Here is a 26499-nt window from a genome sequence, read left to right as displayed (position 1 = left end):
TATATATATACAAAGTAGTATTAACACCGAAGGGGTGAAAGAGTTAAAAAATTCAGGGTTTAAATCTATCAGATGATGAATGGACAAGCAAAGCATGGTACTGTGCACACACAGAATATTCTGTAGTCAGAAAAAGGAAGGAAATGCTGAGACATGCTGCAATGAATATAAATCCTGAAAACCTTATTGTAAGTGAAATAAGCCAGACACAAAAGACCACAGATTGTCTGATTCCCTTTATATGGACAATCCCCAAAAGGCAAGTCTAGAGACAGAAAATAGACTAGTGGTTGCTGAAGGCTGGGAGGAGGGGCAGGTGGAGAGCAATTGCTTCATGCTGTGGAGTTTCCCTTTGGGGTGGTGAAAAGGTTCTGGCACTAGAGAGGGGGCAGTTTCACAACACTGTGAATGTATTAAGCCACTAAAGCTGTCCATCTGATCATGTAAATTGGACCTTGATTAAAAAGTATTTCTAAATCATAAAAACGTTCAAAGACAATTTTGCTTCTCACCAGGCCCCTGATTTGTTTTCTTCTCTTCCACCCAATTGTAGTAGGCAGAGTAGTCCCCGTTGTTGGGAAGGCTCATCCAGGTCCCGGTGATGCTGATGCTGGTGTCCCCGTTGTGGTCGTCACAGACCCATCTCCCGGACAGGTAGGTTGTCCTCCTGGCTTCAGCAAGCTTGCTTACGGTGCTGGAGCTCATGGCGCTGTCACTCTCTGAAGACACATCTGCAGGATCTCTAAAAATAGGAAGTTGCATGTGGTTTAAAGAGAACAGTTTTGTAAAGGGCACGCAATAGACATGCCAGATACATACATCACTGAAAAGACACACACAGGATCAGGGATTTAAATGGAACATATAGAACTTCTCTGACAGAATTGCTATCAGCAAATAAGTTCAAACCAGCAGAGGCACAGAAACCCCCTCCACTGTGAAGGTGACACCACGAGCGAGGGTCTCAGGAATCAGGGTCTCAAGCAGTTTGGTTTCAAAACCAAATCGAAATTCAGTTAAAAACTTTAAGGACTCCAAAGAGGTTTGTTTGTGGATTAAATCTATTGATATCTAGGGCCTCTCTGGTGGCACAAAGGGTTAAGTCTCAGCACTATGAAGCTATCAGTGGCCACTGTGGCCTGAGTCCCTGAGTTCGATCCCCAGCTGACCCGCATGTCGCAGCAGACCTCTTCTATTTTGCCCGCTGCTCCCCTCAGCAGTGTATTTCGGCCCATCTGCCTGTTTTGCTCCCCACTGACTTTGGTAAATCCTCTCACCCTCTCACCCCTGGCCTATACCCCAGCTCTCGTACCCTTACATAAATAAATTTTTTTTAAAAAAGAAAGTGTATTATTGGAAAAATAGGTCTGACTGGACAGACCCCTTGAGAGAGTCTCAGGGACCCACAAATCACCACAGACCATACTTTGGGAACTGCTGGCTTAAAAGAGTGGGATGGGACTCCATCATGAGAGTCACAGATAAGTGAGGGAGGACACAGTTGTTTGGGGAGCAGAGATATCCAGCATGGTTGTGTGCTGGATATTCAGGAGCTGGTGCAGGCAAAGCAGGGGGGAGCTGGCAGACTGGGAAGGGCCTTCTGTTCTCTGGACCAAAGGTTCCAATCCTCTTCCCTTCTGTGACAACACACATGTACAGTAACTCCTGTTGGCTGGCATGTATAAGACAAGGGTGCTATGGCCGATTCCAAACTGTTACTCTACTTCCTTCTCCTGCTTAAGGAAGTGTGAGAAATGTGACCAAACAAGGAAATCTTCTATAGATACAATTTCAAAACTATCAAATACACTGAGGATATATAATGATATATACTAATAGAAAAGATTTAAATACTACAGAGAACTTTGACTGTTTTCTCTTCTACTGTTTTATATATATATACACATACATATGTGAAAGCTTTCTTAAATTTCCACTTTAAAAATATTTCATCCTTATAGAAAAAATATTAAAGTACATACACTACACCCAACTTTCCCAAATTCTCCATTTAGGAAAATCTAATGATCAAAGTCAGACAATTAATACTGCGACACTATTAACCTATCTGTAGACCTTCCTCAATTTTCTCCAACTGTCTTGTTAATGGCTTTTTTAGGTATAGGAATTGGTCCTGGATCATACACTGTTATTCAGTTGTCAGTGTCCTTAGTCCCCTGAAATCTGGAATAGGGTCTCAGTCTTTGTTTACTGTAACATGTTTTAACCTTGAGGTCCTGACCCATCAGAATTTAACTTGGCATAATGTTTCTGTTTCATCAGCTTTTCCTCCCCCAAAGGCCTGGCCAACTGTCTTTATACCATTTTTTGGGTAACTCAACTTTTCCTCACTTATCCAAAATGCTACTTTAGTGTTTATTTTTGAAATTTATATTCTTCTCCATCTTGAATCTGCCCTTTTATTTGCCAACTACTCTGACTCTTGGTAAGAGTCAGAGCAGGCTTTCAGAAAGCCAAGTCTGGTAACAGACGAAGCACAGACTGAACTAAGAGGTAGTGAGAAATATTCCTCTGCTACCAATACTAAATTCCAGGGAAAGATGCCAGAAAATGAGAGCAACCATGAAAGATGGGAAAACCCTCAACAGGAACAGACTGCTGGTCAGTGAGAAAACAAACAACACTTCAGTAGGAGTTTTCAAACCTGGCAGAAGATACCTAGGTACCATCTGGAAAAGTTTAAGATGAGTAAACTATTAAAGACAGACTGGGTGGTTGGAGGGATTTTCTCTGAAGCCTGTATTTTCCAAAGCTTCTCAGTGGCTCTAAGAATCTTGCAGATGGGGAGCCATTCTCATGTCTATCCACTGATTTCTGGGGGTAACCCTCTATTACAGTCTGATGAACTCAGTCTCTAGTGCTCAACAGCAGCTCGTTGTTGAGTAAATCTAAGTCAACACATCGTGCCTACTATGTAAGAAACCCTAAGCGCCTGGTTTTTCCTTCATTTAGCTCATTTATCGGTGAAGCAGGCATGTTATGTACGCCCAACCAAAAGACAAGGAAATAGCTCAAGGCTCAAAAATGTACCTCCCAGCCTACAACCAGTAAGTGGCCCAGCTGAGAGTGTAGCTGACAGCAGCCATGAGAGAATTCTTATCAGGAATGAGTCAGCACCTCATCGGGAAACTCTGAGAACACACAGACCTGGGCCATTTCTCTGAGGGCCAACACCCTTCACCCTGGCTACCTTTCCGGCTTCATGCAGTGTGTACTGTTCACCAATGCAGTTAAGACTTATGTTTCATTACCAGAAAAACTGATGACCCCAGAATGAAACCCAAAAAATGAGCTGCTGACACAGGTGGAAAATACTTCAGAGTTTTAGGACTTGATCTATTCCCAGATTTAAAGAGTTGCTTACTATACCTCATACCAGTCTTTACTTCCTCAATAGGAAAAATGACAGAAGTGAGTTCTAATATATGAGATCGCCGAAGATTTGCCAGACGTTCATAATGACTTTTTAAGTCAATAGTTTTTTTTTCTACCATATCACCAAGTCTGCGATTGTGCCTCTGAATCTTCTCCTTTTTCTCTTGATGTCGTTGTGCTCGAGTGTAAAGTTTCTGATTCTTTTCCTTGGTTTTGAGAAGACCTTCAGAATCTAAAACAAATCACAGCTAACAATTATCTCTACAAATAGTTCCTGGGTAGTACAGAACTTCCACAAGCATGAATGTCTTTCTGTAGTGTAAACTGAAAGCAAAACCTCATTACAATTTACTAGATAATGTTTACAAAGTGGAAATTGAAAGTTTGGGGCATACAGTAGCTTTTACTCGTCAAAGCAAAGGGGACCAGCAGCACCCGAGTGGCTGGCTCTGCATTTGTGATCACATTAGAAAGACTTGCTCAAAGACTACCAATTCTAAGTTTAGCACAGGAGGTACCAACTTTCTTAATGCTGAGAATGATCATGTTGGGCAGACCGTATGTCTAAAGCTAGTTTGGAAATTTACTGGCTATCTGATGTTCTCTAGAAACCTCTCATGTGTGCCTTGGGTTATACACAGACACCCTGGGATAGCCCAAAAGCTCTGAAAGCTACAGTGGAGTGCTACAGGATCCCCAAGGGGGCAGCACCTGCGTGCTGAGGGCCGGCGGTAGACAGCACTGTAAGCACTCAAGGGAGGGTGACCAAGGAGAAAGAAACATGCACCCTGTCCACCTGGTGTCCTTTTTTAGGGACCGCGGTCAGAGTCTGGATCCCAAGACCTGCTAGGCATGCTAGGTTGAAGCTGAACTTCACCAGAGGAGAATTAGTGGGAAACCTCAAACACCTCAGATCATCTCAGGAGGTTCAAGCAAGTTCAGAATCAAGCTCTTTCATTCTTCTAGGAAAAGCCTCCTCTTAATTATACTGTAAGCCAAGTTCCCTACTTCATTATTTTGACTTGTCCTACTGCCTAAATGACTCTCTGCTGGTCAATTTTATGAGCTGTTCTACAGTTCTTAAAATCTTGGCTTTTTCATTCCACAGTCATAATCCCAGTTAACAATGACCAAACTCAGGCTATCTCCAGCATGGCTCCAACTCCATGCCTTCATGCTTTTTCACTAGCTGTGGTAATGCTCAGCTGTTCTCTCCTACTCATCAAATACAGATCAGCCTCTAGGTCACTCCCAAACTCACAGTTCCTTATGTATACCCTTCATTCTAGCCTTGCTCAATTACTAGATATGTCACATCCATCCACAAGGTGGAACTATTAAATTCATGCATTAATAGATGCAGCTGAGTCAGTCATCATTCCCTAAATACTCATCCCTATCCTGTTGCTCAAACCAACATCTCTCTAGGAACACTGATTTTCTTTCTTCCAAATACCCACAACGTACTCATTAATTCAGCAAAGTCTCCCCTCCATCAATGCTCCTGTACCTCTTGCTCTTCATAGTCCCACAGTAATGCTGTGCACACAAATGACGGTGATTCATTCACCTTTGCACACAGCTGAGTTTCTTATACCAGGTGCAACAGGAGCCTTGCTGTCTCCTGACTAGATACAACAAGCATCTAATAAATGTCTTGTAAGTGGTCCGCATTTGTTGCAGGCATAAGGTTTTTTAGGTTTATTTCTTTTTAGGTGAATCTCTTTACCATTCCTGCTAACTGTAAAAGCCCTAAAGGTCAAGTCTCTGGTTCCCTAACACACTTTCCAGAAAGCCCATTCATTTTCATAATCTCTACTGACCTCTTTACAAGAGTTCAAATGAGCCTTTCTAGTGATGACCATGAGGAACATGGAGGGATCAGATTTTTCAATGTAATATCATGATCCCTTGTAGATGGCAGGAAACCATTAATCACTCAGCTGCACTGTTACAGGTTCAGTACTCGGAGCTCCATTTGTCCTTTTCTCTGTGCCATTTCCCCCTAAGTATCAAGCATTTTCGTGCTGTTACTGCATGCAAAGCTTGGTGCTAACTGTGGGGTGCAGTTTGAGTCCCTCCTCACCTGCTGCCCTGCTTCTCTCAGTGATCCTATGAAACACCTGATGAGCACTGGAGTAGGACACACATTTTCAAAGGCAGCTGTACACCATTCATACTGTATAAAATGCTTGCTTCTGAAAGCAATGAGTACACAAGAAAGGGATTCACAAGCATGATGGTGACTTATTCTAAACTTTAAAGTCCAATCTTCAGAAATACATGGAATGTCTCAAAGGATACCAGATTTCTAGAAAGAATCTCTTAAATTTTGACAACCACCTATGATAAGTATGAACTGTCCAAATATAATGTAAATTAACACAGAAGTATGAGATTCACTCTGGGAGGAAAAAGTCAGCATTCTTTGCCTCTAGTGTAAATGGAGAATTACAGTAAGCGGAGTACCAAGTTACATTGTGAACCTCCTGTTACCTAGTGAGAAACACACATTCCTTCACTTTTTAAATTGAGAGAAGCAGCAAGTTATTTAAAGGTCTTAAAAGTGTGTGTGTATGTGTGTGTGTAACTTCCTTACAAAATAAGGGAAGGGGGCCCTCCCTGGTGGTGCAGCGGGTTAAAGCACAGCACTAAGAAGCTAAAGCTACTTCAGTATGAGTTCGATCCCCACCCTGGAGGTGACCCACATGGTATGGCAGACCTCTCCTGACCCGCCTGCTGTTGCCCTCAGCAGTGTACTTTGTCGATCTGCCTGTTCTGTCCCCACTCTGTCTCTGGTGAATCCTCTCACCACTCCTGCACCTCTGTCCTGTACCCCAGTTCTGTATGCATAAATAAATAAATCTTTAAAAAAATAAATAAGGGAAGGGAGGAAGACAGCAAACTATTCTAGACTGCCACTGTCTCCCAACCCTGTCTATCTTTCTCTGTTTATCTAATTTATTCATCCTAGGACAATTCCACATGAACCTTTTATTAGAGCTAGAGGGAGGAAATTACTTACTTTTCTTCATTTCTTCATTTCCTTTACATATAGTTTGTTTCAACTGTTCAATCCTCATCTTGCAGGACATTATTTTCCATCTCTTAAAAAAATTATGGAATAAGTATGAGAAATGGTGGTCCCTTATAACTACTATGAACAATGGGATCACTACTTATTTCTAGGTATATCTTAGATGACATAATGAAGGAAAAATTTTATATATTTACAATCATACACACACACACACACACACACACACACACACACACACACACAATTATATCTACCATAGCTTTGTAACAATGGTATAATACAAAAAAAGAAAAAAAAAAGTGGGACCTCCCTGGTGGCGCAATGGGTCAAAGTGCAGCACTATGAAGCTATCCAAAGCTGCTACAGTGTGAGTTCTATCCCTAGCCAGGGAGCTGACCCACATGGCACAGCAGACCTGTCTTGTTTTGCCCGCCGCTCCCCTCAGCAGTTTAATTCAGTAGATCTGCCTGTTCTGCTCCCCATTCTGTCTCTGGTGATTCCTCTCACCCCCACTCATCTGGCCCCCAGTTCTTATATGCATAAATATACAAATCTTAAAATAAAATGTTAATTTAGTTCAATGTAGAGGTTGTTAGGAAATTTATAGAGATAAATTCACATGGTTCTTTTACATGTGTAATGAGCACAGAAAAACTTTTGAAAGAGTATTCTCTTCACAAGCCTTGTCCAGTATATACCTACTAGTCATATTGTGACTATTTACAAGTCAAGTTCAGTTCCTTACACTACCCACACCCACATATCAAGTGTTCAGCACTTGTGACTAATGGCTACCATGTTAATCATGGTAGCTACTGAACATGTGTATCATCACTGAAGTTCCATTGGTGGCCTACGTTAGTGCTGCTTATGGAGATCATTAACATCAGTATGATCTCACTGATGCAATAAGCAAATATTACTTGCAAAACAATAAAAACTGCAGTAAAACATGTCTTTTCAAAAACTGTATCGATCATGGCCCTCCCTGGTGGCGCAGCGGGTTAAAGCACTGCACTGAGAAGCTTAAGCCACTTGCGCATGAGTTTGATTCCCACCTGCCCCGGAGGAGTTCACATGGCGTGGCAGACCTCTCCTGACCCGCCCGCTGCTCCCCTCAGCAGTGTACTTTGTCGATCTGCCTGTTCTGCTCCCCACTCTGTCTCTGGTGAAGCCTCTCACTGCCTCTGCACCTCTGGCCTGTACCCCAGCTCTGTATGCTTAAATAAATACATTTTAAAAAAAAAAAAAGTGTATAGATCATGTCAGAGACTTCAAAAGCCTCAGAGAATTATATCAAACCTAAACTTACATCTTTACATGAACAGGATTTAGGTTCAACTTCCTCCAAAGTGAAAAAAGGATTAGTAAAAAGACAGCCTAGTAATTACTGAAAAGGACAATTATCTGTCCTAAGACACCTCCATAAATGTAGATAATTAAAAGCTTAAAACAATGTTCAAATGTTTACAGTGTTATACAGCAGTGTCTGAGGAATATGACAGTAGAGATACACAGCAGAGGACAGAGATATTCCAGTGGGTGAAACATGAACCTTTCCAAAAGATGTGAGAGAGACAGCTGAAATCTAGTCCTAGTGCTGGATTCAGGAGTGAAATGGCAATGAGATGTCTTCATTGTTAAAAGGAATTAGTTTCTAAGAATCAGCATTGACATCTTGTTAGGAAAACAGTACAGTGAATTTATAAAGATGAGGATGGATTTCTTTATCATCTATGATATTTTCCCACACAATGTATTTTGTTACTATAATATTCAGAGCATAAGCAAAATTTACTGTATTACAAATAGCCTGTATTATTTTAAAATTGTGAATAATGCTTATTATTGTGAAAAACAAATAACACAGATAAGAAATAAGAGACTGCAAAGTGTGACTTCATTCTCTCAGGGTAACCTCAGAGTTTGATTTTTTAGATTTTTTATATTACCAAATTGATATTTAGAACATAAGCTCAACACACATGAAATCACACTTTATTCTATTCCTTATTTGTTTTTTCATTAAAAATATACCTTGCATGGATGTCATTACACTTCAATACATATAGATTGATCATATTCTTTTTTAATAGCTACCCAGTATAATTATTTATCTCCCCCTCCTTGAAGGGCATTTAAGAAGAACAACAAAACAACTAAATTATCACCCTCATTATCAATTAAACTCCTTATTTTCGTGTGCTGTACTCACTTTCCCCCCAGTTTCACCTTGTTCAGGGTACTTAAAATATAGAATTTTTTTAAATATAATCTACCAAAGTATTTTTCTTTATGGCTTATAAAAGTCCCCTTTACTCCCAAATTACATACTCTCTCATATTTTCTTTCAATGTTCTTGAGTTAATTTTTCATATGTAATCATTAATCCATGTGGAGAATGTCTGTTTATGATGAGTACATTTCCACTGTTTTCATATTTCTGTCAATATCAAATTTTATAATTATCCAGAATTAAGTGCCAATACTTTGGTTTTTGGTATCTAGATGAAGTATGAGACCACACATATAAATAAATTCAAACAAAGGACTGCCCAAAATGATTCAAAATAAATTTGAATGGAAATGACTTATTAAAGTTCTATCAAGTTAATAACATACAATCTCAAATATAAATATAAATTTAAGTACTTCTTATAGCTTACCAATTGATCTGTTATCCATTTTCCTTCCATAGCTTTTAATACTCTGTATAGAGAAAAGACAGAAAACAAGTTCTTAAACAGTAAAATGCTGTGAAATTCAAAAGTGTAAAATCAATAACGTTTAAAAATAAATTTTTAGGAGTAGTTAGAAATACCAAAGTGGAACTTAGGTGTTTTAAAAGTATCTTCTAAATTGCCAGCTCTCTGCAATTTTTTTCTCACCTCCTTTCATTTACACTTTGAATAATCCCCAGTCTTTCTATAAATATTCATACTAAACTTCTCCCACAAACACAGCCTTTGTCTTCACTATTAATTAATAATTCCCATTATTATTCTTACAGTTATAAGAGAATTCATGGTCTAAAATACTATTATCAGTTTCCAAAGAGATAATGCAAGCCAGCACCTAGAAAAACTTATGTTTTAAGTAAAGTATTAGATAAGAAAACAGTTTCTGTGATTAAGTTAGAGAAATGACCTAAGTTAAATAAATCCAAGCATGCTTCTTTAATGCAAGATATCTTAGAAGTTTTAATATGATAGTGAATGTGTGAATCAGACTTGGGGTAATTTTGAATAACAGGGTGGGTCAGCTCAGGTTCCACAGGACATTCTTAAATCTTTCAGACAATTCATAAATCTAGAGCAATTCATCAGAGTGCTTGTTAATAACTCAGATTGTTAGGGCACCTCCAAGACTTACTGATTCAGAGTATCTAAGGACAACATCTCAAGAGTCTGTATTTCTAACCATTACTTCAGTTAATGAATTATGATGTAGATGATCTGCCGGCTTCTGGTGCAGAAGAAAATTAAATAGAAGCAGAAATGTCGTAAAGAAGCCACCATCACTAATTTAAATCCAATATGACTACTGTCCTGGAAAATATGTCACAAATTAATCATCAGGCCCAAGGGTCTGATTTACCCATACATGGAGTGGCAAATGTATTGCAGGCTTCCAGTCTGATTCTCTTTTAGAAACCTGGGCTCCTCTTTTGCTTCTGCCAGATGTACTTCCCTCCCATACTTGGAAATTACATCTTATATTCAGTAATTCAGCAATCCATGGCTGTACATCTCAGCACTGAGCCAAACCATGTGGTGAGTAGGGAACCATTACATATTAGAAAGCAAAACAAAAACTCACTCTTTCTGAAATTCTTCTTGCTTGCTCTTAAGTTGGTTTAATCTTTCCTTCTTATCTTTAAACCTGTAAGAAAAAAATTCCAATGTTTCACTTAAGTTGCTTCTTTTTTTTTCAGTCCAATGAACCATGCAAATTACTGAGAGCTAATATGTCTTCAGACACATCTGGAAATACCACCACCCTGAAGGTAAGTACTGCATGTCTTTTCTCAGGGATGCTCATAACTGCTTACAGTGGTTATTTAAAATTAACTTCAAATTCTCAGCTTTAAAGTTCTTTCATGGGTTTATGAAACAGGTGTATCAGAGCATTAATGTTAATTTGAGTTTAAGGAAAGTGAGGCTTCCATTATAAAAATGATTTCATTTTTAAGCTTAATTGAATCCTTTGTTCACCTATAAACTGGTTCTTCATAATTGTTTTTAAAGGTTTATTTATTTATGCTTACTGGGGTACAGGCCAGAGGTGTGGTGGGTGAGAAGATTCACAAGAGACAGAGTGGGGAGCAAAACAAGCAGATCTACTGAAATACACTGAGGGGAGCAGTGGGCGAGTCAGGAGAGATCTGCCATGCCATATGGGTCACCTCCCTGGTGGGGGATCGAACTCATGCTGCAGGGGCTTTGGAGAACTTCATAATGCGGTGCTTTAACTTGTTGCACCACCAGTGAGGCCCTCTTCATAATTGTTAAAGTGACAGATTCACAGTTATAATATACAACTAAATAAAAATTTAAATTTTAATCCTTCAGTTGCACTAACCACATTTCAAGCACAGCTGGGTAGCAAATCCCTTGTTGGCAGCACTGGCACAGAGCGGCATTGCAAAAGTTCTGTGGGCCACATTGCCATGACCAGCAAGGTGGTAACTATCAGAAGACTCAGGACCCAGGGTGGAATGCAGACAAACTCACAGGTTCATCAATTAATGTGTCAGACATTTACATATATGCCTTCTACTTATAACAAAGCATTGTCCAGAATATTAAGAAATCTATAATCTTCAGTCAAATGTGTATTCTTGGACATATCACTTGTTATATGATCCCGTGTCTTTGTATAAGAAATAAGAAACTAATGTGATGTTTACTTCTGCCTCACTGAGGCAATTTGGTGATTCATGTTCCATTAACCTAAAGGAAATGACAAACTCATAAGGCTCATCAAGCCAAGAAAACAAAAATCTGCCTCATGATAAAACCCTGCTTTTGGAGGCCACGGAAGTTATCCTTTCACATGTGCTGTAAAAATGTCACTCTGCATTAAAACAAACTAGGATGACAGCTCTGGCTTGCTTTATATTGAGTTGGTAAATAAAATTAAGCATAAGTAAATAAACTGTAGCTAGCAGGAATAATAATCAGAAGATAACAATTCCTTCTTCACAAGAATGTTATCCTTCAGGAGGGAAACTGCAGCAGAGGGGGTAATAAAGCTGAAAAGCAGATGATTCAAGTAATGCGGCTGGTCAGCATCTCAACTCATCTTCGGCACACTCATCCACTCCCGGAACTCCCCATCCCACACTCAGGGAAATAACTTCCTAAGAAACTCATCCCGCAATTCTCTACCTTCTCAATATAGTTCTCAAGAAGTGGAGGGAGATTAACAGTCATTATATTCAAGCCAGATATAATAATACATATTTTACCTTTTAAAGCACAGGGGGGCATCAATCTTTATGTGCTGTTTCCAAGTTGGGTCTCATATGAAATACAGTTTATCTTTTTCTATGTTCAGAACATACAGCCCTATCTTGTTCTTTAATAGGCACAGAGAATTGCACTGAACAGACATAATAATTTATGTATATAAGTTCCCACTGATGGATATTATCACTGCTCATGCATTTTTACTACTATCAGCAATATTTTAATTCAACAATAGTGTAAAGGAAATCCTAGTTTACAACTCCTCACAAGTTTTTAAGTTTCTCTATGAGAAATTCTTACACAATATTTACACGCAAAATTCTGGCAGCTAGCTTTAAATGCTCTCCGAATCAGATCATATAATTTACACCAGCACCAACAGTGAAAACAGAAACGTTTTTTTCACTGTCTAAAAGTACGTTTCTCTTTATGCTGTCTTTGCTACCCTGATCAGTCTCCCATCTGCTTCTTCCCAGAGGTAGTTGTAATTTACTTGCCTTCATTATCAGAAGTGTTAAAAGTCTTTTTTTTGTACCTTATTCACTATGAGCTCTGCCCATTTTTTGTATTTTTCCTTAAAGGGTTACTTACTAGGGAAATTAGCCATTTTTCTTTCATATATCTTCGAATTATTTTCTCTCAATCTACTGTCTGACTTATGTTTTTGCTGTATAGAACTTTCCAGGCTTCTATGCAACTATATTTGTTACCCTGTTGCTGTTACTGAACCTCTCTAGTTTGCATTGTTTACTGAAAATGTCCGTGACCCTGCACTGTGACCATGCTTTGACCATGCTTTCACAACACTAGGTTTTGTACTTTCTCTCTCAATTTGAAAATATTCACATTATCTAGCAAATTCCACCACAGTATTTTGTTTTTCCCTAACAACAACAACAACAAAAAATACCCCTTAAAATGACTTTCAAACAGTCCTCCTGTGATGGAAACTGGTGATACCTAAGAGAAGGTGGTCACATGGTGACCTACTGGGAAAAGAACTCACACACAACACAGCTGGGCTTCAGAGGGAGCTTCCTGGGAGTCATGCCTATGTGGGATGAGAGTGGCAGATAGCTGAGAATGAGTATTATTTGGCCCTTTGAAGGGAATGGAGGCATTACAGGCAGAGGATACCTGTTTCACAAGGCAAAAAACTTCACTTGCTTTGGGTTAATTCATTTCAACATGCCAAGTGGAATAACAGGGATGGAGTGCTGGTTAAAAATGAGAGTCTCCTTCTACCACATTGTGCCATGGTCACAGACACTTGTGTCTACCCAGCCACAGACTGGCCTAGTCATATAAGTTGGTTCCTACTAACAGAAAAAGAATACCAGGGTAGATACTGTATGGGGGATCCATATTATTATTAATTCTGTGTTAGTGCTAAATGCTAACACCCATGACTCACTGAGCACTTGCTATGTCCCAAACCTAGCACCTTTCATAAACAACTTTAATCCCCTTACCTGCTTGCCCAGTCCATTCCCTCATGGCAGGGGTATAAGTTTACTTTGTGCCCAGGGTTATGGCAATAAGAAAGTGTGAATAACTCAAAACATTAACAAATTTTGAGAAAGGCAAAAAAACCACCAAAACTTTGCAAATATGCAAATGAGGGCCTAAAAGAACCTAACATTTTTAGGTCCCTTGAGACAGGTAATATTCTTTGAGGCCTTAAACCTAAGGGAAAATGAGGACTAACAATTTTAGGTCAGCAGAAGGGAATCTTTGATTTGGACAGGTGGAAGAGTTATGATCATTGCTGGCTCTTAAAATAAGACAGTGAGGTTTGTAAGGTAAGCAAATGAGAACAGAGATGTGGCTGGGAAAGAAAGCTCAGCCATGTCCATTATTTAAGGAGAGATGATTTATGAACTAAAAATTTCTTGAGTTAGGATATTAACAAAGGAAAGCTTACTAGCAAAATTTTTCTCCCTTAAGTTCTTTATGCATGCAAGGGGATAGAGTTTCTGAACAAAGGCAGTATGAAGGAAAAAAAGTGTCCTATCAAGCTGGTTCTTATGTTAGAATATTAGGATTTGAGATAATATAATAACAGCATAGTTTTATATGCTCTTCAAAAAGAGTTCTATTTTCTTAATCCAGCTTTATTGGCTAAACATAGTAGGCGGTATAGCAGGGGACGAGACCTGACCTGAAGTATGTAATCAAACAGCAGTGACACTGGATGGAGCTACCGGCCTGTAAAGCATCTGTTTTGTGGAATATACAAATGTGGGCCCAGGAAATCTCAAGACAACAGATTTTTATAGGCTAAGTGGCTAACAACCAAAATGATAATGGATGAGACTAGAAATAACTAATGGGTAATTTTTTTTTATATTAACATGCTTTCCCCTTGCAATTTTCAGTAATTTCTAAATTCCATGCTTGTCCTGATTTACCTCTCAATTTCAATATTTCTGTTTCCTGGTAAAAAGTATCATATATTCCTAAAATTCCTATTTAAGTTAATGCTGCAACACCCCTGAAAAACCTGCTTTGAGAGTACTATCTATGAGCTTATAGAATGTATCTTTCTTTCTAATCCATGAGCTCATAGGATGTATCATTCTTTCTAATCCATATTTTAACTTGTTCTTAAATTAGGAAGCAGATATTCCAGGTGCCGCAGACTCTGGGTTTCCTCAGACTGTGTGACCTGTTCAATTCCTACGCCTATCACAAACTGGTAACCAATTCTTAACAGGTTTGAATGGAAAGATTACTTCCACATAGCAATTTCTACGAATTAACAGCTCTATTTTTTTTTTTTTTGTATCAGATAAAAGTGTAACCCAGAAGAGTATGTTCTGGTTAAAAGAACTGTAATTTTACCATGTTCATTAGTACAGTTTCCAAAGATAACTGTACTGAGAAAACATCTTTATGTCATGCCTCTTCCTCATCTCTTAAAGAAGCACACAAGTTAAAGGGCAGAGGAAAAGCAGAGAAGAAAATAACATTTTAGGGATACAAAAGAATGAAGTTTATGAACAAATGCAGTATGAAAAAAAAGGGGAGCAAAGTGGGAGAATAGGAAAGGACAGTGTTGGTGAGAATACCAAGGTGATAGGGAAGGCCTCTCTAACGGATATTTAAATTGAGAACAAAAAGACAAGTGCCAATCAGAAGGAAAAATGTTCCAGGAGGAGGGAAGAGAAAGGGAAATGGCCCAGTGGTGGGAGACTGCGGACTTGAGAGGTGGTCCCTTACTATGGAATAGTGAATATAGTAGAGAAAGGCATGACTTTGTTTTTTGAGTGCTTAAAATATACTAGATATCATGCGAAATACTCTTATATAATTACTACCTATCAGGTATGGATATCTCCACCACTTTCAAAATGAAATGAACACACATATGAAAGATTAAGAGACATTTAAAAGTCACATATCAAATGGTGGTGCTTGGATTCAATACAAAGCAGCATGGATTCAAAACTCCAATTTAAACTCAAGCTAACAGTTATGGAGATAAGCAGTAACTAAATCACATGGAGCTCATATGCCCTGGTGGGGACTTGACTTATTTGGTCTTTTTTCTTTTCAATAGTTTATTTTTCCAGCATTTTGTGCATTTTTCCATCTCAGTTGTAATCCCCTGGGGCTTCCCATCACCAAATCACCCAAATCATCCAGTGCATTTCTCTCCCCCCAGAACAGAAGTACATGGACTCCAGATTCATTCTGGAACAGTCTAATGAGACTTGTCAATGATTTGGATGTCCCCAATAAGAAGGAAAAGACAACTACCAGGTTTCTGGCTTTAGCACCAAGTGGATCATGATGGAAAATAATGGATAATAATGAAGAGTGTGGATTCACACATTCACGAAATCCTTATTAAGTTTTTACTATATAGTGATACATATATCTGAACGAGACTGCAACGGACCTGTGGCAGAAGTGCTTCTAATATGTTTAAGGACAGACATGGAAGTCATTGAGTACAGCAAACTAGGTAAGGGAAGAAACAACAGCATATTAGAGAATGGAAAAGACACATATTGGCAGAGCTCTGGTTAAGGACTTTGGCTTTTACTTTGAATAAAACAGGAAACCTGTAGAAAATTGAACAGAGGAATGATGTGATGTTACTCTGGCTATATGTGGGACTTACATTACAAAGGAACATGGGTGGAGGCAGACTCAAGAGGCAATAACCCTGGTGGATCCAACCAGGAGGTGATGAGGGTCTGATCTGGGCTAGGTTTTGAAATGGGGATGGGATTTGTACAGGGAACTGATATGATGGGGTTAAGAAAGGAGTCAAAGACAAGTGGAAGATTGAGGGTTGGATGAGCATGGGGTTAACAGATCAATGAAAGATAATTATGAGTTCAGTTTGTCATATTAAGATGGAAATAGTACAAGTGTAAATACAAGTCTTGTGTATCAACTATTTTTTGTGTCTCAGAGAAGTCTACATTGGAGATCCATGAGGCTTCAAGATACCAGTGACATTTAAATTATGGACGTGGATCTACAAAAAGGTACAGAGAACAGGGCCCAGAATATAACTTTTGACAAATTCCATCAGACATTTCCATCTCATACCTAGTATTATTACCATAAAACTGATTTAATTTTTAAACCTATCACTTATGACAGCAGCAGTTTCTAAAGACATAAAGTGCATCTGTGAGACATAGGGAAATAAAAAGGTTTGTCACAAAAATCTCAAAAGTGCAAGAAATGAGCTCTTCATGATCAGAATTAACAGAGGAACTCACTCTTAGAACTATTACTGAGAGACGAAGGAATTTACTGTGCCGTTTCCTCAGTAAGTTGGGATCAATAACTTATTAGTCTGTTGTAAATGAATTATTGAACTTTCGGTTTCAGAAAGTAAACATCTACGACTGACTCTAAATTGTTGAAATAAAAATTGGGAGAGAATGCAGCTAATCATACTAATTTTTCAATTATATTAATCAACGAATTGTAACTCTATTTAGATTTCAAAACAATGTCAAAATGTGTTCCCAAATTCAATTCTCTTAACTAAGGCTTTGCAGATCTCCGGCTAGGTTTTAAAGTAAAGTCAAAACACATGCAAACTCTTCGGCATCCCAAACTATCTTTGGAGGCAGAGAGGAAGAAAAGGAACGACTAGCTAGTTCGATTTCACACTTTCGAGTTAAGAGTCGGGTAACAAGATTCTTCTGTGACACAAGCTTCCAGGGCCCGAATACCTTATAATCAGTTACAATATTTGGTTCTCCTTTGGTCTCTTCTCTAGAGGATGAATGTGCCTTCGAAGACGGAGAAAGATTAAAACAAGCTTTGAATGAGAGTGTAGCGAAGAGCTGAGAATCCAACTCTATGGCAGCAACAGGGGAAGTCTTCTCTAGACTCACCATCTATCCCTTTTTCCGAGTATCCATAAGCGCCGAGATGTCAGACTCCGCTCAGGTGGGTGGTGAGGAAACAGCGACCTTCCCTCACCTGCACCCCCTCTTCCGCTCCCGCCCCCGCTCCCATCCCCAGAGAGCAAGGCGCCGGCGCAAAGCAACTACCCTTCCCTACCTTCCTCTCCTCTCAACCGACCCCAGCCCCAGACTCTAGGCTGCCGAGGCCGAACCGGAGGAGACTCCCTGAGAAAAAAACAGGGCTGTGACGGCCGCCGTACCTCTCACGATCGCGGCCGTCGAAGTAGACAAAATCGCCGCTCTGGACGCACTTGGCGCAGGTCAGCCGCCGGCGGGTGGTGTTGCACAGCGGACATCGCTCGACCGCCACGTACAGCCCCTCTGCGTCGTCCACCGAGTCCACAAGGTCCCGGGCAAGCGGCCGGGGCCCGCAGCCAGGAGCCCCCGGCGCCCGGACTCCTTTCCCACTGGGAGACGCCATGATAGCTTGAGATCAGAGCCAGTCACGTGGGATTTTGTTTTCAACCAGGTGCATTCTGGGCCAGGAGGTGGGGTTTAGGGAGGGGTCTGGCGAGGTCTTGAGGGCGGGGCCCGGCCAGGGTCCGCCCCAGACCCTCGCGGCACTCCCAGAGCCGGTGCGGCGGGTGGGGGCGCTGTGGCCTGAGAGCAGCGGAGGGGCAGCGGGTCTGGAATCCCAGAGGAAAGTTAGAGGGCGGGTCGGCCAAAAGTGATGCCATCTTCGGCGCGATCGTGCCAAAGCTACAGGTTAGCGCCTCAGATTTGTTCAAAAACTGGTAATACGATGCCCTAAGGACTCGGTGAAAACGGATTGGGAGCAAAATTAAGGAATTTCTGGAATCGCTATGGATGCTTTTTAAATTTGGTTATAACTATTAGTAAAATTGGGTGAGGGGACTGGGTCTTCAAACAGTTCAACTTTGGCTTGTTTTGGCATGTTTGCCTGTTTTCTGTTGTGTGAGGTAATTTCTGTACCCACCTAAATAATGTCAAGAGGATTAATAAGTAAATGTGTTTCATTGCGATCCAATATTTTACCAATAATAGCTAGCCAGCGGAAACAACTGTAATGAAGTGGAATCAAAGGCGGTTGTGAAAATGGGACTTTAATAAAAGGAACGGCCAGCATTCCTCCCCTTCTGGGGCCATCCTCTGAGAGAGAATTTGAAGTAGAATTTAACCAAGTGTCTTACTGTGGATTCAGTAGGATGGGTAGGATAACCTTAGTAATTAGTGCTTGAGTAAGCTCAGCTACAAAACAAGAGAAAAGTGGGCTTATAGGGCATTATCTAGACCAGTGATTCTCAAGGACGTGCCTGGCGGCCTGTGGTGATGACTTCCCAATTCTTGGCCAAGATCCATGCCCAGAGATTCACAGCTGCCTTCCAGGCATTGAATGATGTAGGTGAGCATTGAGTGATGTAGGTTCAACATGTTGAAAACTGAACTCCGCCGCCCTGCAAACCTGGGAGGTTTCCAGTTTGTCCACCAAATTTTCTTACCTTGGTGAGGGATTTAATGACTCACCAGTTGGGGCCATGAGTCATATTAGCCCCATTTCTCCCTATTAACCTCCAGCGTGCCACTAAATATGGAAGATTCTACAACCTAATTTGGTCTCGAATCTGAACTTCTTAGTCCCTCTTAGCGTTCACTGGTCAGCTTTAATACAATCATATAGGATTATAAAATATACAAACAAGCAAAAACTCCCTGTATTGTTTCAAAATAGACTTTACATAAATCTGAGAATTTAAGATAGACAATTGTTTCTGATCATTTCAAACAGAAAATTATTTAATTTTTCATAAAGTTTTAGACTTTCATGTTTCATTTATATTCTAACAGGATCTTTCATGGTACTTATCCTTAGGACCATCTCAGTATTTTAAAAGGCAAAAAAAAAAAATGGATACATTAATTTCTACTCCACTAGATATTACAGATATCATCTATTCTATAGTTATTTGAAATTTCTATACATATATATTGCTATATATTTTCAAAGGACACGTTAATGTACCTCATCTTAACAAAAAGAGCATTTTAATGCTACAGTAGTCTAGCAAGACCTTAAATTTCTCAACTTCTGAAATAAATGTACTGGTTCCATTTGAACAATAACAAGGTTATCTTGAAAAACAACTTCATTCCGTAGGCCTGGTTACTCAAATAATCAGTCCTTAATATGCAAAGTCAAAAAATGTGCACGGAACATCTACAGAGGTAGAAAACCCCAGCATTCTCTGTGCTACTTTTGCACACATACTCAAAACAATATTCCGTGAGTTGATAACAGACTTAGGCCTTTTTAAAACCTCTTAGTATAGGATAGATGTTTTCAAATGCCTCATAAATCTCAGAGCGTTCTTTGGCACCTATAAAGAAATACAAGTTTATATAGTCTTCAATATAAAATTTTCTTAAGGTTACTATTTCATTGTCAACCCCCAGTTATTTTTAATGTGATAACCTTTCTTTCGATGTAACTGAGGCATGATATTCTGGAATAAGGCAAAGGCTTTGGTGATTACAGTCACATTCCTACACATAAACCCTAGAGCAGTTTTCTAGTACTTCTGTTGTGTGGCTGTAACAGCTCACCTCTAGCCCCATAGGGCACAGTAGGAAATAAGGAGTGTGCTTAGATGACCTTCATCAGCACCCATGGGCACCTTTGATCTACTCATCTCTAGTAAACATTTTGAATAATGTTGAATAACAGTGGGACAAACTGGAGCTATTCTAAAGTTTTAAATTCAGTGTATGAAAGGGGATTATTGGAGGGTAAAATTATACCACTCTCCATCTTTACAGTCTTAAGTTTCAAGGGACCTTTAATTATAGCACAACTGCTATAGGAGCTAAAGGGATGAAAACATGAGTTAGACCTGGTGCCCACCCTCAAGAACATTTATCAGCCATTTAGTCTCTATTCACCCCTCATCACGATCACTGCGCTTCACCGTTAAAGCTATGCAGGCACACCGTACTAAGGATTATGGACTGGTATGAATTATGGTTATATGAAGCTGTCAGCTAATTAGGAAACTTATTTAGGTTGTTATGGGAAAAGCAAGGAGATAAGTGAAGGGAATATAAAATCTTATGATGAAGAGAAATGGATCACAGTTTAAGTTGATAAAAGCTGTTCCTTGAGAGTTATAAAGTTAGAGGGAGTTTCCATAAGAGCAGGTGTAACCTCTGAGCCACCTTAGGTAGAGATCTTGGTGGTAGTAGCAAATATTCAAACGAGAACTTTGAAGGCTGAAGAGGAGCAGGGTTCCATGTGAACAACAAAGGATCTGAGAAGTGGATATCTGATTTAATTACAGGACTGAGAGGAAATTACTAAAAAGAGGAATGCCAGATTTGAGAAGCAGAGAGAATTCAGGATATAGAATCCAGAGGAGCTAAAATTTATAAAAATGAAGAAGAGCAAATATTAAGAAGAATATAGAGAAATTGGGATCTTCACGTATTGCTGGTGAAATTGTAAAATGGTTCTACCAGTCACCAAAGTCAAGAGTTAGTGGTTCCTCAATAAGAATTACCAAATGATCTAGTAAACCTAGGTATATGGTCCCCCAAAATTAACTATAATTGTCCCTTGGTATCTGGAGGATTGGTTTCAGGGCCTGTTGCTCCCCCATACCTGTCTACATATGCTCAAGTCCCTTACAGTCAACTTCTATATTTACAGAGCCCACATATATAGGTTCAACCAATCAGTTGGTTGATTGAATTTATGAATTCAGAATCCCAGACTAAAAACAATCCACTTATATGTGTACTTATGCAGTTCAAACCCATGTTACTTAAGGGTCAACTGCATTTGTCATAGCTTTGAATCACAAGGAGGATTAGAAAGTACACAAAAGACCACACAGGTGTTTTCAAACACTTCTGAACTTCTGAGTTAGTATAGAGGATGGAGAGCGCCCCAGTCGGGCAAGGAAGGAAACACATATTAAGTACAACCTCAGAATTAACATGTAAAAGTGATTAACAGAGTACCTAGCACATGTTTACTATTATTTCTGTTTTTATAAGCCAAAGCTGACATATTTGTTGTTCATTGTATATTATTTCAGCAGGTCCTGTGGTGTAAGAAAAAACAAGAGCCATAAATGTGACACAAGTCATAGAAAAGTAGCAGGAGCTGGGAAAAAAACGTTGAGCTTGGCCCAATTCCCCACTGCTCTCAGAGATGATGACAAAGCAGGATAGCAAGGGCTCTTTATCTTCTGTGCACTTAGCTATGATTAGAACATTCAGATATAGAGTTGGTCATAGAGGCTACATCTTCAGCACATCAAGGGGAGTAAGTGGGTTTAAATTGCTACTTAATCATATTAATGCATTGATGTTTACAACACCTATGTAGGGAAGAGTGGGAGCCCATTTTTTAACAGTCAAATTTAAAGAGCATTTGTAATTTTAAAACTCTAATGCTTTCTAGGCAAAAGGTTATTTTACAATTGTTGGGACCTTTGTTTGAAAATGGCTCTGCAGAACATTTTGTCTTGCTATGGTAGGACTAGAGTATGTGAGGCTCTAAGTCTCCAGTGGATCACCAATCCCCATTGAAATTCTAGAGTCAAAGCCAAAATGAGTCCTCTTGTGGTATTTCCCTGGGTTTATATTCAAAATTGGCCTTTTGAGATAAAAATTGTCCAACTACCTAAGGCAGTTTCCAAGGTTTCTAAGGTTGGGGCAAAAGTAGCCTACACCCTGTGGTAGTTTGTAAAGTACTTTAATGTGGCATAATCGGGGGGAAATCCCAATAATGGTAATTATTCCTATTAAGACATTAAAAGCTAGTAAGACATTAACTAGCTTTTATTTCATAATATAAACAGAAGTTTGGACTTGCTAATACCTCTTATTCACCCCTCTGCAAAAGAGATGTCCTATCTTGCAAGAATGAAGAAATTAGCTCTGCTTATTCTATGTGCCAATTGTACCAACAAATATTAAGGGAAGTGTATTATGTGATGTTCAGTATTTTATTTTGAAAATACTTTCCTTTTGTGATTTGAAACATCCAGCAAATTTATACATGAAAGTCTTTCTTTTAATTTGGGTAAAGTGGGAAAGTCAGTTTGAATTAGGATAGTTTAAAGAAATTTTTGTGTATCTATCATAGGAACTTAGGCTGTAAAAGGCAATTTGAACTTGTAATAAGGCCAATACATAATGATATATGTATCATTATAAAATGCACATCTGAAAATATTTTCCCAAAGGTTTTGAAATGTTTGTTTCCTTAGTAGGGCATCTGTTTGTCTCCATTATATATACTTTCCCTTTCCTCAGGAAAGTAAAGAGGTAAACTTTGTCAGTAAGTAGGGAGTCTTAATTATTCTATATTCTAAATTGGTGACATCTGAGAAACTGTTGCTTTACTGTATTGAAAAGGGTCTTGAATTCCAACCAGGTTTTCCTGATTTTGAAAATACAGTGATTCATAGAAAAAAGCAAACTACAAAACTTTACGAAGAATTTTAAGTTTTGCTGGGGAATCTGAATTGGAAAAGTGTCAGCTATCATTGTTTGTAAATGACATGACAATATGCATAAGAAAACTAAATACTCCACTAAATAACTACTAGAAACAATAAAACAAGTGGCAGGCTACAAAATCAAGATATAAAAATTAGTTGCATTTCTATATGCAAACAATGAACTGGAAGAGAAATTATCTACCTAAAAATAAAGTTAACAAAGGAAATAATATAAGATCTATACACTGAAAACCATATGGCATCATTAAAAGAAATAGAAGATATAAAGAAATGGAAAGATAGTAGCTGTTCTTGAATTGGAAGAACATTTTTGAAATAGCCATCCTACCTAAAGCAACATACAGATTGAATGTAATTCCTATAATATTACAATGGCATGATTTCAAGAATTAGAACAAACAATACTGCAATTTGTATAGAAACACAAAAGATCCCAAATAGCTTAAGCAATCCTGAGAAAAAAAGAACAAAAGTGGGAGTATCATGTTCTCCGACTTCAAACAATACCACAAATCTATACTAATCAAAATAGTGTGATATTTGTAATAAAAAACAGATAATATGGATAAATGGAAAAGACTTGTGAGTCCAGAAATAGACCCACTGTGGGAAGACTGTAAAAGAACAAAACTAGAACATTACCTTATACAAAAGTTATTTCAAAATGGATTAGAAACTTGAATGTGAGACCTGAATCCATAAATACATAGAAGAGATGTTTAGGTGATAAGCATGACATTGGCTATAGACAAAAGTAAACCAAAGGGGCTGCATCACACTAAAAAATGTTAGTACTATGAAAGAAACTACCAGAGAAACAAAACAGCAACCTACTGATTGGAGAAGATATTTTCAACTGACACATCTGACAAATATTAATATTCAAAATACATAAAGAATTCATACAATCCAACAAAAACAAGAGCCGGAGGATCTGAACAGACTCTTCTCCAAAGAGGACATACAGATGATAATAGTCACATGAAAAAAAGTGTTCATTATCATTTATTAGGGAAATGAAAATCAAAACCACAATGAGATATCATCTCACACCTGTGAGAATGGCATATATAAAAAGGACAAGACACAACAAGGGTAAGTGAGGGTGTGGAGAAAAACAAACTCATACACTGCTGGTAGGAATGTAAACTGATGCAGGCACTGTGGAAATTCCTCAAAATTAAAGATAGAACTATAGTATGAACCAGAAATTCTACTTTTATCTGTCTATTCAAAGAATATAAAAGTGCTTATTGGAAAAGAAATGCACTCATGTATTCATTGCAGCATTATTTACAATTAGACAAGATGACCTGCCCACCAACAGATTGAGTGCATAAAGATGCGGTGCATGTACACAATAGAATACTACTCAATTACTAAAAAAAAAAAAAAAGAAGAAGAAGAAGAAAAGAAAAGATGAAATCTTGCCATTTGGGCAACATGGATTGACCTTGGGGGGGGGGCGGGGGTTGCCAAGTGAGACAAAGACTATATGGTTTTACTCACATGTAGAATAGAAAGAAACAAAACAAATGAACAAAACAAAAACCAACCCTTAGGTTCTGACAAGAGAATGGTGGTCACCCAAGGGGAAGAAGGTAGGGAGTGGGAGGAAGCCTCTCCCCAACCAACCCCATGACTGGATACAGTGGAGTATAGGTAGACTTTTGATGGTGGGTGTGCTGAGCTATCATACATTTGTTCACTTGTGAAGCTTCTCTCCTGAAAATTATGGTGTATAAAACCCTTAAATACTGTCATATCCTTAAACAAAAGTTCTAGTTCTGAGCATCTGCATCAGTACAATAATTTTCCACACATAAAAATAGCTAAATGTTTGTGCCAAATTTGTTTGCATATGTTCTTTGTTAGCACAGAAGGAACAGTATTTAAGTATCTGATAAGGGGAGAATAACTTTGTTGCAATCACATGTCAGAACAGGGGCAAGAAACAGGTCTGCTGGCCAAATCTAACCTCCTACCTGTTTTTATATAATTGTAAGCTGAGAATGACTTTTATATTTTTAAATGGTTGGGGGAAAAAAGATTATCCAATACATGTAAATTATATGATAATAGGGAACTCCTATTTCAGAGCTCCATCATGAAATTTCTACAGCTGCTTTCCTACCACATGGTGTTTGAACAGAGATGCACAAAACCTAAAATGTTTAGCATGTGACAGAAAAAGATTTGCTGACCCCTGTATCAGAACATTATGCAGCAGTGAAAAGCATTCATGATAGGTTTTTAATGAGTTAAGCTGCATGCGTTATAATGATTAATAAAAGGAAAGGCTGTACAAATGAATATAGATATCAAAATGACAAAAGCATAAACAAGTTATATTGCTTGGGGATTGAGAGATGGGTGGTATTATATTCTTTTCTACTTTGCATTTTTTCAGAACACTTTCCAGGTGTTCTAGAATAGCAAGGATTACTTTAAAATGGTGGACAAAGGTATTTAAAAATCAAAGAAGTTGTCCAGCTACTGAATTTTATGAAAATCAGAAAATAATATTAAAACATACCTGTCAACACAACTTTTCCAGATACAAAGATAAGCAACACAATTCTTGGTTTTACCATTCTATAAATAAGACCAGGAAACAGTTCAGGTTCATAACTGTTAAGATATAAAAGGAAAAAGTTAAAAACATCGCTATTCAACTACTTCCCCCTAATATTTGAGATCTAATGTATTAAAGCTGTATATTAAAGCTTTTACCAAAACCATTTGGCCATCTTGTTGAAAGTTCTGAATGTCCTGGGCAATTTCTTGTGCAGTCAAGAATAGAATTCATTTTTAGTCATAATTTTTAAGTGTGAATCATGCTAAAGTGTTAGAAATTAAGGTAATTTAGGGTATCAGCTTTAATTAGCTTGTGATTTTTCCATAAATATCAATAAAAGTGCAATAACAGGTTTTCTCGATTTTCCAAGTTCCCCCGTAAAAACACATTTTGTATGTATTTATCAATTGCTGCAGTAAAACATTTTTAGATAGAAACTAAATTTTTTCTAGACCACTGTTTTATCTCTTCACAGATGTTATATTAAAAAACAAAAAACAAAAAAAAAGTCAACTATCCCAAGTTTTTAAAATTCAGGATTTATTCCTATATGTAGTAGCTCACTTGTATTTACTACTAAGTGTAAGTTGGATTCTCTATGCTTCATCCCATTGGAGAAATTGGAGGACAATCCTAGAAAACTTATGTCCATAAAAAGTCAGGAGTTAAGAGGAAGCTTATGAAATAAAACTATCCTAAAAATAATGGCTACCTGAGAAGAAGAAAGGAACCCTATAACACACATCAATTTTGCACAAAAAAAGGGTGACCCCTGATCACATGGTTAAACTCCAGTTGGTTCTGCAAGAACAACCAGATGTGAAACCTCATGCAGATCCTCAAAAGATAGCCACAGTGTTGAGGTGACACTTGTGAAGTTTATGGAAGAAGGTTTAGGCAGAAAAAATTTTTTGGTTAGGGATAATAAATATTTCTTGATACTGAAGAATAATCTCAGCTTTTTTTTTTAAGGTTTATTTATTTGTGCATACAGAACTGGGGTACAGGCCAAAGGTGCAGGGGTGGTGAAAGGATTCACCAGAGACAGAGTGGGAAGCAGAACAGGCTGACTGATGAAGTACACTGC

The 26499-nt window shown here is 38.5% G+C and overlaps 2 protein-coding genes across 3 annotated transcripts in view; both read right to left on the bottom strand.

Moving 5' to 3' along the window:
* ATG14 (autophagy related 14) overlaps positions 1-17790 on the bottom strand; it is a 47189-nt gene extending 29399 nt beyond the window's left edge. For both annotated transcript variants that reach the window (XM_012724582.1, XM_004681848.2), the window contains exons 1-6: positions 17549-17790; positions 10256-10318; positions 9103-9145; positions 6422-6503; positions 3391-3628; positions 513-742 (exon numbers count right to left, since the gene is read on the bottom strand). In XM_012724582.1, coding sequence (XP_012580036.1) covers positions 513-742; positions 3391-3628; positions 6422-6503; positions 9103-9145; positions 10256-10318; positions 17549-17769 — 877 coding nt within the window. In that variant the 5' untranslated portion in view covers positions 17770-17790. The remainder of the gene's footprint in view (positions 1-512; positions 743-3390; positions 3629-6421; positions 6504-9102; positions 9146-10255; positions 10319-17548) is intronic.
* A 1727-nt stretch (positions 17791-19517) lies between these two features.
* TBPL2 (TATA box binding protein like 2) overlaps positions 19518-26499 on the bottom strand; it is a 17364-nt gene continuing 10382 nt past the window's right edge. Inside the window, exons 6-7 of the mRNA XM_004682092.1 lie at positions 25371-25465; positions 19518-19684 (exon numbers count right to left, since the gene is read on the bottom strand). Of these exons, the coding sequence (XP_004682149.1) occupies positions 19608-19684; positions 25371-25465 (172 nt within the window). The 3' untranslated portion in view covers positions 19518-19607. The remainder of the gene's footprint in view (positions 19685-25370; positions 25466-26499) is intronic.

This window comes from Condylura cristata, unplaced genomic scaffold, assembly GCF_000260355.1.
Source record: "Condylura cristata isolate star-nosed mole 26May11 unplaced genomic scaffold, ConCri1.0 scaffold00013, whole genome shotgun sequence".
Classification (NCBI taxonomy): domain Eukaryota; kingdom Metazoa; phylum Chordata; class Mammalia; order Eulipotyphla; family Talpidae; genus Condylura; species Condylura cristata.
Note: the sequence above shows the minus strand (reverse complement) of the source record. Positions and strands in the feature narration are given on the sequence as shown.